Source organism: Symphodus melops, assembly GCF_947650265.1.
Source record: "Symphodus melops genome assembly, chromosome: 17".
In the NCBI taxonomy this organism is placed as follows: Eukaryota; Metazoa; Chordata; class Actinopteri; order Labriformes; family Labridae; genus Symphodus; species Symphodus melops.
Genome location: NC_136707.1, coordinates 7,870,139 through 7,886,202, shown reverse-complemented (window position 1 = coordinate 7,886,202; position 16,064 = coordinate 7,870,139). Strand labels below are relative to the sequence as shown.

Sequence of the window (16,064 nt, the reverse complement as noted above, 5' to 3'; positions counted from 1 at the left end):
TATACAATGTAGACTTTCACCATGCTCTGGCCTGTAAAAAAAGATGAACCCAATACTTCGCTACAAAAAAGGCAGATTTTTTTTTTGCAATCGCTACCTCTGATGCTCTCCCAACAAAAGAAATTAAAAAAAAAAAAAAAAACATTAGAAAAGATTTCATTTTGGAGGCACAATCTTGGTGTCACAGTTTTTAGTGTGTCTGACTTGACTCCGGTGGCGGAGACCAGAGTCACCGACGTCTTTTGTTACCGGTGGCGCACAGACTCCCCAAGCAGAAAGGGCGAGGCAGCATCAGACAGCATGATCTGAGAAACAGATCATCACTCGCCCTTTTTGTCAACACAGAGCGTCCGTTGTTTTTAGAAGATAGACAGCCATCAATAAATTCCAATTAAAGTAAATTTAATCTAAAAGCCATTAAAAACTTTCTTTAATGTTCAGCCACAGTGTATGAAGTGGTGAAGAGAATTATTGTCACTTTCTTTTTTCCAATGCATGATGAGTCACAGTCTATATGTCTGCCTCCTGGCCATGTGGCACTAGCACTTGATGCCTTTTGTAAGGCAATTAAACATCAAAGGCAAAATATTACACATCAGTCAGTGATGACTCACACTGTTTGTTGTAATAGCACCACATTTTCTCATATCAACTTGTTAATATTTGTGTGCTTAACGCCACTCTGATTGTGTGTGGGATGCAGTTGCAGAGTCAGTATATCTGGCTGGGAGTGGCACATATGTCTGTGACATATGACACATATGGATGGGGAATAAATGCAGAGTAAAGAGACTTTGACTGATGATAGGTCAGCCAATCACAGCCGCACAGTACAGGAGGTTGTGTTTCTAAATGACTTTACAGCTTCTTTCCACATTGTCAGTAATGTAGATTGAATTTAAAGGGCAGACACACATGCACAAGCACACCTTCTCACCAAGGCGGCACACTCCCACATCCCCTTGCAGTCCTTTGCTTATAGAATGAAGAGCCAATCTTGTTAATGGCTTGAGATCTCTAAGATGTTTTGGCACAGAGTGAATGTGCTGACCCTATAAAGGCACTTCATTTTTTTGGAGGCTCATCACTCACTGCAGCTATGTGTCCACCAACACACACACACACACACATACACACACACACACACACACACACACACACACACACACACACACACACATGCATACAATAAGGGGAATGGGGTACAAACACATGTATGACTTTTGATTAAACAATGCAATATACACATGAGAGGCTAAGTAATGCTTGGCATATTTTTTGCCGCTTACTTAACACTGGACATTCTTCTTCTTAAATAAAATAGATAAATCATCATTTTCCCCAAAGCCCCCTTTTGTCTGTGTTTTTTTTTTCATTCTTTTTCATACATTTCTCATCCACTGCATGCCTTGCATTGTATTTCAATAGCTGCTGCAAGACCAGCATCCCTCAAGGGGGCAATAGATTTGAATGAAGTAATACTACAGTGTCCGCACCCCACATGACCTCAGATGGAACACAGGAGTGTAACAGTGAGTAAGCAAGAGAAGATCAGAAATATCACAGCGAAGCTCTACTGACTCTCAACATCAGCACTTTTTTTTTTTTTGTCTGATTTAAAAAAAAAAAATTGTTAGGATCTAACCCATATGTTCTAAATTACCTCCCTCTGGCCCACATTGTCAGTCTGGTATTTCCTCCATCCCTCCTTAGCGTCCTCTATCTTTCCTACTTTTGGATAATCACTTGACTCTTCACTCTACTGTCTGTGGATGCCTCTTTCATGCTGCCCTCTCTTAATATCACCATCAGTGCAGTTTGCTGTAAACTGAATTATTTAAAATAAACAACAATGCGAAGTTTAGAGTTGAATTAGGGCTTCTTATATTAAAACAGTAATAATGGTATTTTGGTAGCATGATGTCCTAATTTGCATAATCAGGTGCTGTCAAGTGCAGAAAGCAGCATGCAGCTTGTATGAGAGCAGGGCGTGGCCTTTATCCGACCAACATGCAAAGCGTGTTAAAGCACAGAACACCTACGCTGACACCAGGGAGATCTTATGTTTCCTGTTAATCACATTCACAGGAATCATGCAGCCTTTGTGGGTGATAACATTTAACCTTCATCCTTTAAAGCATTGTATCAGAGATCTTCTTCATCCTTTACTTTCCTCAGATTTTTTTTTTTTTTTTTTTTTTTGCTTAGATCATCACATCTCAAAACCATGGAGCAGCTGACTAAGAGGCCCTCATACCCCAAATTGAATCACCATCTGATTAAGTCCATTCATATACAGCTGACTGGAAGTGTCATTGTTCAGTGCCCCCCCCCCCACCCAATCTTGACCTCCACTGCGACTACATTTTCAACAGTGGCATGAAAGCTGTGAGAGGAAATGCAAGATGTGTGTGTGTGTGTGTGTGTGTGTGTATGTGTGTCACACTGCGAAGATGTTGTAACAGAACTGTCACAAGGCTCGTTCGCTCACTCGGCCTTGAATGTTTTTCCACCCAGATTCTGTGACTGTCAGTAACTCGCATGCTTTACGTGGGCGCAGAAGAATAGCTGTGGATGCATTTGAATGTGTGAGTCATATTTGTGTGTATTTCCTGTAAAGGCCTGAACTCCCTCAGCTATTGATTTGTGTCACACTGTACTCCCAATTACTGCGGTGAGGGTGATGAGTTTGAAGATTAAAAGAAGGGAGGGAAAAAAACGTATGAAGAACAAAAGAGAGGAAAACGAAGTAGCCCATGGTTGAAAAGTAAAAGTTTGAAAATAAACCAATTGACTAGGCCTCAGACAGAAAGATGCGCCGATGAAAAGAGAAAGAAATAGAGGGAGATCTCTCTAATTGGAGTGGATAGACAGCGAGGTGCATGGCTCCCTCCAGACCATTAGAGAGGCCCGGGTGGAGCGGGTTTGTTCCCAGGAGGAGAGCGCTTGTCTTATGCTCAGCCATGGGGAAGAATCTGGCAGGGTCTCTGATGAGCGCAGAGAGGCCAGGGGAGAAGATGGGCTCCATTGTCCTGTCTATCTGATGATGAGGAAGCAGAGGGGATGGGGGACACTCCTCGCAAGGAAAAGTTAAAGAAGGACGGAGGAAGACAGAACGAAACAGCAAAAGGGGTGAAGAAACAGGGAGGAAAGGCCCAGACAGGATGGTGGCTGGAGAAGGGGAAGGAAGATGTTCTAAAGTTGTCAGAGGGAAAGGAGACGGGAAGTGAAAGAGAAAGAGAGGAAGAGAAAAAGTGAAAAGAATGGAAACATGGCGGGAAAAGAGAGCTGCGTCGAGAGGGGAGGATAAGGGGGAGGAAGAAAACAGGAAGAGACTCATAATGCTGCTGTCGTCTCTGTTTCCCGTGTACCTCGAGCGGGCTCCACTGATTGGTTGGTGAGGGAGCCAAGGGTAAGTTTAGATCATGGCTGGGCCTTTTGATAGAAACTGTTGTGAATCGAAGGATCCTGCTTTGATAAGGACAGACTGGAAGCAGAGAATGACAAGATGGAGATTGTGGCAAGCAGCACATAGGATGACATGTGGCTTCCTTACTCTCCTGTCAAAATGAAAATGCTACCATCCTCTCAGAAGTCAGTACAATTTCTTCTCTTACTCTGCAGTGGGATGTCAACCTCCTTGTTTTTTTTTTCACAAAAAGTTTAGAGTAAACTCTTCCAGGTTGGGTTGGCTGCATGTTTGCATAGTTGTAAGGGAACAATAAACCACAAACTTACTCGACTGCTGCACGGTTCGCATCATTCCCACAGCGCCAAGAAACCATTGAGTTGCAGATGGCAGGAAGCTCCAGACCACTTCAGGATCTAGCAGTTAAACCTCCCGGGGTACAGAGCTGCCAGTGGGTCCTTTTTAATGCTCAAGAAGTAACTTTTATTAACCATATTCATTATTGAATAATAATAAAATACATAAATAGGATAAAGAAATATTAAGATTCTTCTGTCATTGTTTATGTCTGTTTAGTTAAGTTTGTTTGTGTAGTACCTAAAACTGCACAGGCTGAGTATTGAGCCCATTTCAATCAGGAAAGACCATTTAAAGAAGGAAATGAACTTATTAATTATAACAGACTTGACAATGCCGCACCAGTAGGTATCCTTGCATGTCCATTGTTTGTGGTTGAGGTGATGTCTGATTACCTCTTTTGTGTTCCAAATTAAATGACGACGCTACTGAAACTGCAAATACGCGATGGTGATGTGGAGCTGGAGAAGCTTACATACAATGACATGAATGAACTTCAGGTAGGGAAAAGTCGTATTAAAAAAAGGTGAAATATGATTAAACAACAAAGGCAGTAACTCACAGTGCTATGGGATAGATAACGCCATGATCCAGTCCACGTTCCATATCCTACATATTAGAATATTAGTTTCTCTATGGTTCTCTGCCTATTTGCTCGAGACCTCTGGAAGGCAGCTTTCGGTGTTGAGGTTGTAATAAATTGTTGTTGAATTGTACCAATGTGCTCATTGTAATTGTTGTTTTCTCTTAACCTATTGTTTCTTAATCATGTAATCTGTTTTTTTTTATGACGTGTGCTGGTTATCCTTGTGAAAGAGAGCTTGATGTCAATGGATAAATATCTGGTTTAATGAAAAGTTAAAAAAAGAATTGACTTAATATTAAAACATATTTGTTGGTTTTGTTTTTACTTGGGTACAGGTGATTGTTTTCAGTTGATGGAAATGGGAACACACTAATTGGTTTTGTACCTCCTTCTCACCATGTGTCCTTTTCTATCTTCTGTGTCAGGTGGGTGATAAGGTGATGGTACTGAACCGCTTCGGGCTATGGCAGGAGGTGGCCGTGGTGCCTGCGAGCCACACCTTCCTCATCCCAGAGGGCATGAGCTTCGAGGAGGCAGCCGCCCTGCCCGTGAACTACATCACCGCCTACATGATGCTGTTTGACTTCGGCAACCTCCGGCCCAACCAGAGTGTCTTGGTTCACGCTGCTGCAGGTAAAGAGACAAGTTAGACGAGGCACATACACAGCTTACACGAACGAACAGCAAGATGGATTGTCTCTTTCTAAAAGACTTGAGCCGGGAATGAATGCAACATGCTTCAATAAATTGTGTTAATCTGAATCAGTGTTGAATTCATTCTAAGTTGATTAATAATTAATTTACAAGGGAAGGCGCATTACTATATTCGCTGTAGTATCTACACAAACTGTCAGGCTCAAATAAAGATTTATGTCATAATCCTGCAGCTCTTGAGCTTTCATCTCATTCCACCACTGAATCGTGATAACATTGCAAATTAATTGAGTACTTTGAATCCAAAATTTTGAGCAGATCGACATTTTAAAACATTTTATGCAGAAGCGAAGACTCTAAACTTGTTTTCTTTTTTTGGCAATGAGACAAGCACCCTTAAATGTTTACAGTAGAATAATTCATCTTGCTCCACACCTCCTGTGTATGATTTTATATGTATATGTATGTATATATATTTAATTAATATATTAATTAATTATGACAGCAGAAGGTCCCACAGTTCATTAGTGTGAGAAATTAGCTTACCCGGTAGTTTTACTCGCCCTTTAGGACTGCGCACCTGCCACCTGCACTGTGTGGTCAGAGGTCAGTGTGAGTGGGTGGGAGAAAGCTGTGGATGGAGGGAGTAAAAGCAACTGTTTCTGGGCGTGATGCATTCGATTTTTGCTATGTTTTCACAATCAGGCCAGCTGGAAAACATGGGGAGTGCATTAGCCAAAAGAAAGTGTTCTCTCGCCATTTCTCCCTCGCTATCTGTCAGTGTGCAGCTTTCACTTCTCCTCTCGTTCCCACTCTTTCCGTGCTGAGGGAGACAGAATGGAATCCCTCTCCATTTGGGACAGTGTGTGGGTGTAAGTGAAGTAAGAGCATAATGGAACCTGAGCCTGTTTTCTCTCTGGGAGACAAAAAAATGACTGAGAGCTCCAGGGAACAGCTAGTCCAGGTGGATGTATCCCTCAGCACTCAAACATTTCAAGAGAAAATGGACAAGTTGTAAGATTAGAATTCAAATGTGCAGCTTCCCCAGAGATAAAAGGCAGCTAACATTCCCATAGTTGTGGGTTTGGTGGTCTGCAGAGCAATCTCAAATGTTTGTATTCATCATATCATCCAGCTGACGTAACACATGTTGTTTTCCGTGCAGAGTATGTGTGCTATAGGAGGAATGCTGGGGAAGTGTGGTGTAAGAGACAATTTCCCCTGCTGGTTTGGTCTAGGCGGCGTCTCTGGTTTCTGGCGGCGGGCTGCCAGTCTTGGCTTGCCGGCTGTCCGGACATCAGGATTGTTAAAGCACATTACCAAGGCTCTGACAAAAACGTTTGCTCAACAGTCTGCCTCACTGCACTCGGTCATTCTCTGCATGTGTAAATTATTATCAGTCATTGTTCTGCTGAGGCTCCGAAGGCTATTTATATTAGCATTAGCATATTAGCATGATGATAGTATTTTGTGGAAAAGGTGTTACCAGAGTGAGGGGGTACACATTCCCCCTGAGTGCTAGCAAGCTAAGTGTGTGTGTTGTGTGTCTGTCTCTGATTATTGCTTGTTAAAGACATTAAATTGTCTGCTCTGACATTTCCAGGACTCGAGAGAGAGTGATGCTATGACTATGTATGTCAGTGCCTGGTCTAAAGTCTTATATTTTTTTTATTTTACATTATAAAAGTAATTGCAGACAGATCCAATTGATTCATTGCTTTTGTAAAATTGTTCAGCATTGAAAGGCTGGAAAAACTGATGGATCTAATATTGTATTGAAATGTATCTACTCAATTTGTGTGGAATCATTTAGTCATGTTAACCATTAAAACATGCTTTCACTATGAGGCATCAGTTTATTCCATCTTTAGAAATGTTTATTTTCAGTTACAGATAAAACTTCTAACTTCAAGATGTCATCACATCATGTCTTTTTTTTTTTTACTGTAATGTATATCATGATAATGTGTAAAACCACTACATACACAAACACTAAAATTCTGTCTTTGAACTTAAGTTGTCTAATAAATTTGTTCAAAACTATTCTAAGTAACACATCACATAACAGAGCATTTATTGCATTTAGATTGTGAAACTCTTATTAAAATACTCTTCAACTCCGCCCTCAGCCCCAGTTAACGTTTCATATAACCACGTGCAGTATTAAAGCGTGGACACACGGACTCACAAGACGATTGCACTTGAAGTCGTACATCCTACTGAACAGCAGAGACGCTGGGAGTTAGACATGCCTCCACAACGCTGCATTCCTGCCGGATCAATTTATGTTTTGTGAAGATAAAATAGTAAGCCTTTTATCTCAGGAGTGGGAGTATCAGTGGTGCAGACGACAGACAGTCACAGGGTAAACTGTTTAGTAATCATGATTTAAAGCACTGTAATTTCAATTGATGGCCATATTAGATCATCAGCTTTGTAGCCGCAATAGACTCGGTGTTTGCGCAGCCATGTTATGTATTACATTTTTCTGATCAAAGCATCACTTCACCAAAAGCTTCAGGGTTTTAACGTAATCATTTCACCCTTTTCCAGAGGCATGATGGGTAAATGTATCCTCTTTGCAGATAAAATCTCTTTACTCATCAAGAGATCTCCTTCAAAAGTAGAGTGACCATAGCAAAAGGGCTGACTGGGGTTAGCTTAAATCATGCCTCAATGTTTGTTGTGCGTGTCTGTGTATCTGACTGTCTGAGTGTTTGTAAGTGAGTAGTCCTCAGCTGCCTCTCTCGTGGTTCCGCTCCTGTCCTCTCTCTCCAAACAATAGCTTGTTGTATTTCCTCCCATCGTGCCTCCCTTCCCTGCCGCTCTGAACATCTGCATCCTCCGTTCTCCTCGTTCTCCTCCCCTCCCTGGCCCTCGAAGACCTACGCTCTCTCTGGTTTGACCTCTCCACATCCCTCCCCTCACTCCTCGTCATTGGGGATCGTACGCACGTTCCTCGCTGTTTTACGCAGGAGACTTGGGTGGGGTGGGGGGTGGGGGTGGGGGGCTTTTGGTGACATTTGGATGTATCTCGTGGGTCTTCCTCTGTGCTCCGGGCCAACATCCTTTCCTCTGACCTCTCCCTGAACTGGTCCAAATGTTTATGAACCCGAGCAAGTACCCCCACCACCACACCCACTCCACACATTCCTGCATACATATGGAGCTCCGCTGCTTCCAATGATGACGTCCACCCCAATGATTTCTCCTGTGACTGCAGGCCAGCGTCAAGTGTCACGCATTGTGTCGCACGTGTGGAATGCACAGTATAAATTATATGGAGCTACAGGAGCCTTTGTCATCAATTCATCTCAAGATGTGGCTAGGAGTGGCAGGCCTTTGTGACCTTTTGGCAACAATGCTAATAGAATTTGTGGTTTAATTGCATCTAAAAATATGTTTCGTTTACAGCACTGTAAGGTGCATACATCCTCAGTGATGTTTAATAAGACTTATAACAAAAATGTTGATTTTTCTCACCAGACAATTACAGTGTCTTTTCCCGCTGCATCTTGCTGGAGTTTACATAAAAAGGATGAAGTTACATCAAGACATACTGAGGATTATTCAGAAACATTTGATGTGAGGCTTCCAGCTGCTACGTCAATGAAGAGAATGAGATCAGTTGAATCTGTGTTAGTGTGGATCGAATTCTACTTCTGGTTGTTTCAGTACTTTATAGGTTGTGAGTTTCTTTTAACAATACGATCAATGTTGATACGGGGATTCTCCAGGAATATTTACAGTAATAGCTCTCAGCTATGACCATTGACTTTAAAACTACTTTGAGGACTATTTACTCTTGTAGCGATGATGACCCCTGTATGTCATTTATGTGAAAGTCAAGTTTTCTGATAAAACCTCAGCCTTAGTTCACATCAAAAATCCAAAGATCTTTTGGCAGCGGTTACAGCTACAATCCAGTGTGGATTTTCAGTTGATTATAGATGGTCAAGAAAAAAAATTTAAATCTATTTTTTATGGGTTTAATGATGCAAGCAATAAGGAAGACGATATTGATTTTTCTGTGACATATTTCTCCCAGGATTCCCTTTTTGATTATTGTGCTCATTCATTTTTCATCAGCTAACAAACCCAAGCTATTTAAGCCCTAGCTAGAGTGTAGTTAAATGTCTTGCTTTTGCAGACCAATTGTTCCTGGGAGCCTTCATAAAATGGTTTCCTGTCATGTCGTCTTCCGGGTTTGTCTTGTCAGGAGGTCTTACCCTACTTTAGAGAATGTTAATTCAGTCTGACCACTGAGCGGGAGTCTGGGCTGTGTGGTTGAACCGTCTCTGTGTTCCCCACGCCTGGCATCGCCGGCGGCAGATCAACTGCACTGATAGGAGAGGGAAACCAGGGCAACCTCCATCCTCCACCAACCAATCACATTGCTTGCTCGTGCTTTTGTTGCTGCAGCAGTTGACAAATGACCCCAGCACCTACCCCCACCCTAACCACAAACAGTTGCAGGTGTATGTGTAACACCTGTTTGTGTGCATGTGAACCTCCAGAAATACAATAAAATATACTTTAGCATATATGCTAAAAATGTATGTTATGCATGTGCAGCAGTTTTGATGCAACTGTTGTGTATTTCTGCATGCTGTGTTTAGTTTGCAGTGTGAAAATTCTTACTCAGGAAATCACAGGGTCTACCTTCACACGTCGGCAGAGGATGTTTTGTTTTAAATTCACTCACCCAGTAACTAAAAATGGGCTTCCTCTCTGCTTCTCTATCAGAGTTTCTATCAGAAAGAGCACATGAAAGTGCTCTCCAAGCCCATAGTGCACACACAGTCATCCCAAAAAAAGCATCAAGGTTACATAATCCAGAGTAATACCTCAGGAGGAGTACTCATTTAAAAAACTGGCAACCACAGCTCACGTCAACGTTCCAGGACTTAGATCTGAACTTTGCTGTGGAGCTGCAATAAAAACACATACGGTTTAATTTGCTTTGTTTTGTTTGTGTTGTAATGAAGCCCCTGGAAGTTGGGGTGAAAAAGAGACGCTTGGGTCCATATTTGTGTTGAATTCTTTGTCTGCCGCTGCAACCACAGGCTAATGATAGGTTCATAAAGTCCTTGAGGAAACGTGGAAACAAATTCAGGAGAAATCTTCCAAGACAACGACGCAAAGCTTAGAGACGAGGGACAAGTCATTTCTGTGGCGTTTTGGTCTGGTCTGTTATTTGACCAGATAATACCGAAGAAGAAACATACTTCTCTCAATTCAATGTAGATGTGTGAGTTGATTGAGAAATATTTTAATCAGGATAAGTCAGACGTGTTATCTGTCATATTCTCATTTCTTTAAATACATGAAAAAAATCTGTGTCCTGGCTGACCCCTGCTGTTGAATCCTGGGTGTGGAGCAATAACAGCGGCCTCAGTGTCACTCTGGAATCCGCTGTGTTTTGGGGAAAATTCCTCTTCGCTCCTCACAGTCACGTTATGGAAGCCAAGTCCAATTTGTGCCAAAATGCAAGTGAAGGAAGGATTCAAGGCAAGACAAAACACCACTGTGTGTCCTGTTGCTCCAGAGTGAAAAACAAGATAGAAAGGTGGATGATCTTTGAAATGTCCAATTTTCTAAGTGTCAGCAATTCAAAGGAATTTAAAGGAGAATAAATGTTATTAGCTGATAGAATTTGCCCAAGCTACTTTCTCTTCCGTGAGCAATGAGTAAGTGTTAGTGGATTGTTTTGAATCACACTCCACACCCACCAGCAGAGAAGACTTTAGTCTAAAGAAGCAGATATAGGAGGAGAAACTGTACATACAGGAAACCTAGGAAACCATGCACTGGGTCAAAAAGAGTTTAATATCTTCATCTCTGTGCTTATTTGTGGAGATTAGCTGATAGCAATAGTGATAGTCTGTGCGTGTGTGGTTGTGTGGTTGTTGGCAAAGCTAATGAAGGGAGATCAGGAGTTTGTTCTCAGGTGAATTAAAAAACGGGTACAATCTCTCGAAAAGAAAACCTCACATTTAAGACTGGAAATATATTTTCACACACTGAACAGCTCAGATTATACAACAATCAGGACAAGAACGTTGCTTATTTTTTCTTTCGAAAAATCATTAACAAAAACATTAAAAGATGTTTGAATGATGTTCCCTTTGCCTACTGACTTATTGCAGCAGGACCAGAAGGGGTGTCCGTGTTTATGACAGCAGCATTGGTTAAATATTATTATGGGAGCATCTGACTGGAAGTATACAGGGGTTTATGGATGCATCATCCTCTTGGGCACATTTCACACCTGTAAGTAAGTGCTGCTATTACGAAGCATAGCCATTAAGCAAAAGCAGCTTTTAACCCCGCACTCAGACAATACATAGTCAATGTTTGCTCAGCCTTCTTATCTTCCATTCTGACACACTTAAACAGGTGCTCAACTACATGTGATGTCTGGCCTTGAAACTGCCCCTAAAATTAGTCAGTCTGTCAAATAAACCAATGACAGTGTAAAACCGTGTTCTGTGTGAATCTCTTTATGCCCCAAGGAAGAGCAGTCAATGAAACAAAATGGCTCCCTTTGCTCAGTCATTGCCGGCAATTTGGCCCAGGTTTCCTTGGCAACACAAACTTGGTTTCTCGCTGAGGACAAGGAGAGATGGAGCTGTTATAACGCAGCTGTAACAATGCTCAAATCCAGCAGCAATGTGCAGGCTTGATTCTGTTTTTCTTCTCATCAGTGCTCTCTTGGTGTCATGGATTGAAGGTATGCAGAGCATCTCACACAGACCTGCTCTAGCTTTCAAAAGTCCAAATTTTGCTGATATTGAGGGAGGTGAAAGGGTTTTATTCTATTTGTTTTCGTCTTCTTTTTGCTTCAAGTGACGATTTTCTTTAACTGAGAACTCAGAAGCTTTCAGCAATAATTAATCCTAATATTACTTTCAAGTTCATTTTGGAGACTGATGGCAGTGAGAGATGATGTGGAAGGCATCATTTTGTGGTTGTTGTTTTTTTGGGGGGGGGTTTTAAGAGCGCACAGGAAGTATCATATTTGATTTGACATGATAGGAAATGTACCAGATACAAAAATGTCTGTTTTTTTTTCTTTGGCTCCTTTGCAGATATCTAATCCAGTGTGCCTTCCTCCCTGCATGGCTGCCTTTCTGACTAGGTTTGACCTTCGATGCAAACAATTTTATCATACATTTAATTTACATATGTGCAGTCACTGCACCTGTGTCATTGCAGGTTGATGTAAATGCAGCTGTGTCTTTGTTCTCTAGGAGCAGATAAGATGTTCTCTTTACTTGGTCAGGCTCAGATGACCTTTATAGAAACCTTTCATTTCAAGTCCTCAAGTCAGCTTCTATTTCAAACAAGCCCCTGCTTATCAGTAACCTATTACTCCTTGCTCTGGCTTCCTGCGCAAACATTGGCTGAGGTATTCGCCACAACTATGTACACACTTTCAAATACCGTGGACACAAACACAGATATGTGAAACATCCACTGAAGCTCATAGTCTTACCACACTTTGTTTCGGACCATGTTGCAAATGTTGTTTTCAGCTGGCATGGTTAGAGGGAGCTTTGTTTTTGTAATATAAGATAGTATGTCTCTCTTCCCAACAAAACAGATTCCTCCACTGCATTTTTTTTGTCCTGAGGAATTTCAGAGAGTTCTTGAATAAGGCAACCAAAAAATTAGATGTGTCATTTGAGCTACAATGGTTACTCTCTGCAGAATTTGTGGATCTGTGTGTGGACATCTATTCTCCCAAGGCAAGATGGGGTAATGTGATTGTGTTTAATTCACTTTTTGCATACCCTGGAGCAGAACACTGAATACCTGTTACTGACTGCCTTGTTTGGGACAATAAATAATACAAATCACATTTACCTGCCGTAGAAAATATGTGTGGAATGAAAAACCTTGGATGCCTTCAGCAACAGTTCTGTTCAGCCAAGTTTCACAGCATTGTATTAAAAACGTTTGATTAAGCTGGACTCCCTTAGCCAAAGAATACACAAACATGTTTTGTATAATAACAACCCATGCTGTCTTTCTTCAGGTGGAGTAGGCATCGCTGCCACTCAGATGTGCAAGACGGTGAAGGATGTGACTGTCTTTGGCACGGCATCGGCCAGCAAGCACGAGACCATCAGCCAGGGCGGGGTCACGCATCCCATTGACTACCGCACCAAGGACTATGTGGAGGAGGTCCGCAAGATCAGTCCCAAAGGTGAGAAACTCATCTGACCCCGGACAACTGTGATGACACAAAATATATATATATATATATATATATATATATATATATATCGAGTTTTAATTTGCAGTAATTCATAGTAATGCAATATTTACACAGTTATGATTTTTTTTTTCCTTTTTTTTAAGAAATACATTTCAGAAAGAAAAAAAAAAAAAAGAAATTTCTTGTTATTTAAGAAATATAATAATGATTGTATTCATGTGTTCCCTACATGGCTCTTGATAATTCACCATATTCACACCCTGATCATTTACTTCAACATCACTCCAAAATAATCTGTAAAATAAAATAAACGTGTTTAATAACTCAATAGCTGCTATCCATTCAACCTATGACTAGCTAGCATTACAGTTTGATTGTGAAACATGATATGATGATTTACTTGATGATGATTAAATTAATGTGTACGAAAGGTGCGTTGTCATTTCAAAATAATAGTTTTCCTTTTCTATTGCGTAGCTCTTTCACTGTAAAGTAACGTTAGCTTCAGGGTGGTTGAAGCCAACGTAAGCTAATTGATTATGAAATTAGTTTTACAAAGTCTTTGGCTTCTTCTTCTTTGAAACGATCCCTCGTCAGAAACCCATTAGTTAAAACAATGTACTGTGTTTAAAAGACTTGGAACATGACAGGATGACATCATAACAGCTTTTGAGCTGATCCAGCCCTTGTTGTGACATTAGAGGAAAATGGCCATCACCACTGTCTGACTTCATCTTTTGTTAATTAATGTTGAACAAAGTAAGATGATATATCTTCATACTTTTTTCCCCTCACATAACTCAATTCTCGGTAGAGTTAGCTGCCATATTTGCTAGACTGACAGAATGTGGGAAGACATTTTTCCCATCAGGCAAACTCAATTCACCAAACAGTTAGTGCCTGGGCTCACAAAAATGCTGCTTTTTGATGAAACAATGTTTTTTTCTTTTGCCTATTGCTGTGGAGCAGGATAGAGACTGTTTTTAAGCTTAAGTTTCATGTCATGTTCCCTCTCCATCTTATAGGCCTATCTGTTCTTTTGGACATGGAGTGAGCTAGACAGACATTTCAGAGACTGATAGGACGAGAGCCGGAGCTGACACTTGGGACAGAATGTATCTAATAAGAAGCTTGGATCAATGTAAAGCCCTGCTCACTACCTTTCCCCTTTGTCTTTGACTTTCTGTCAATTCTTCTGTGCTGCGGTCATGGCAGAGTCCTGCTGTGAGCCTCCTGCGATCAATAGAAGCTGGGTTTAACGGAGCAAGGAGGGGTAGCCCAATTTGAGGAGTCCCCTCTGGCACAAAAGAACATCATTAAGTCTGAGCCTGCATGGACAGACATTAATAAGCTGCAGAGAAAGCTTCATGGATAGGTCTCCATACACTGCAATCCGTCCCCAGGACAGTTTGTTATTCCCTCCACCCAGGAAAGGAATGAACAATGACACAGACGTTCTATCCCTCCTGTCTTATCAGTGACAAGAATGAGAAAACAAAAAACTGAACTGATTTCACTCCTCTGCTCTTGGCATATGCACAGGTTCCTCCTCGTGTAAACATGGCACAATTGGCTACACTTGCTACTCCTAGTGAACTCCGGCATGCAGAGGGGGCTGCTGAGGAGACTTGGCAGGCTGCTACATCTAAATCCAGACCTGTAACCAGCGTTCCCTTCTTCTCTCTCTTGTTTCAGGGATGGACATTATCCTGGACCCTCTCGGAGGATCAGACACCCATAAGGCCTACAACCTGCTGAAGCCTATGGGAAAGCTCATAACCTATGGTAAATAAATACAATGATCCTAACCCTCCACAGTTTAGAAAAGCAAGAGTTATAAACAATAACATTTCCAGATTAAAAAACACTTTTATGAGCTAAAGCCAAACAAAACAAAAAACCTTGCTCCTTGCAGGCTGTATGAACCTCTCCAACTAAGCTTCTGAAGATTGTTTAGATTTAAACCAGAGCCTCTTATGTAAGGCCTAAAAAAATAACATGGTTTGTCATGCTTTTTGGCAGCATTGCTCAGCACAATAGGATGCTGAAAGGTTAGCTTATGAGTTAATGTTTTTTAAACATAGCCTTTCTGTTTTTTCCACCTTTGTTTGATTCTTAGAGCTGCATAAATCTTATCACTCTGAACAAGAGACAGCGTTTTTTATGTTGTAGTTACCTTATTAGTTTGGCAACATTCCCCTCAGACAAAGTGGCCAAATATCAGACATTTTGGACAGTTATAAAAAAGATAGCGCTAAATTCATTCATTCTTGACAACATAAATGTTGGACTGTGAATTACATAAAAGCAGTACACAAAATAAAGCTTCTTGTGGGCTGTATGACCTCTCTGCAGAAGTCCATGTCCTCAGTGTGCTGCATGTCATTCGTGGGAAGGTCTTTACGCTCGCTTCGCTGCGATGCCAATCTGAATGCAAGAGTGGGCGCGGTCGGCATCCATAGAGAACAGGGCCTTGCCTTTGCATGATGTACAAAAAACCCACCACTCAGTATGGTGCCCCCCACCCTCGCCCATTTACCCTCTCCCCTAATACTGAACCCTCCCTCCTCTTTGCCCAGCCTTGTCCCTCCCTCCTCGTCCCTGTGTGCTGCCTGCTCCTCTTCCAGTTTATCAGAAGTATGCACGCCAGAACAATGGGCGTTTTATCCACACGAAACCTAGAATGTGTCTGAATGTAGCAGGCCGGGTTCCTCTCTTCTCTCACAGTGTGCTTTGTGTCCCCTGGTCCCCCTGAGAGAGAAACACAGAGCTAGTGTGAGTACAGAAGGATGAAATTGAAAGAGGATGTAGTGACAGTGGGGGCTAAAGTGTGA

At 41.6% G+C, this 16,064-nt stretch overlaps 1 protein-coding gene across 2 annotated transcripts in view; it reads left to right on the top strand.

Moving 5' to 3' along the window:
- Positions 1-16,064, top strand: part of vat1 (vesicle amine transport 1) — an 89,292-nt gene that overhangs the window by 59,200 nt on the left and 14,028 nt on the right. For both annotated transcript variants that reach the window (XM_079365652.1, XM_079365651.1), the window contains 3 exons: positions 4,778-4,985; positions 13,048-13,218; positions 14,926-15,015. In XM_079365652.1, the coding sequence (XP_079221778.1) occupies positions 4,778-4,985; positions 13,048-13,218; positions 14,926-15,015 (469 nt within the window). The remainder of the gene's footprint in view (positions 1-4,777; positions 4,986-13,047; positions 13,219-14,925; positions 15,016-16,064) is intronic.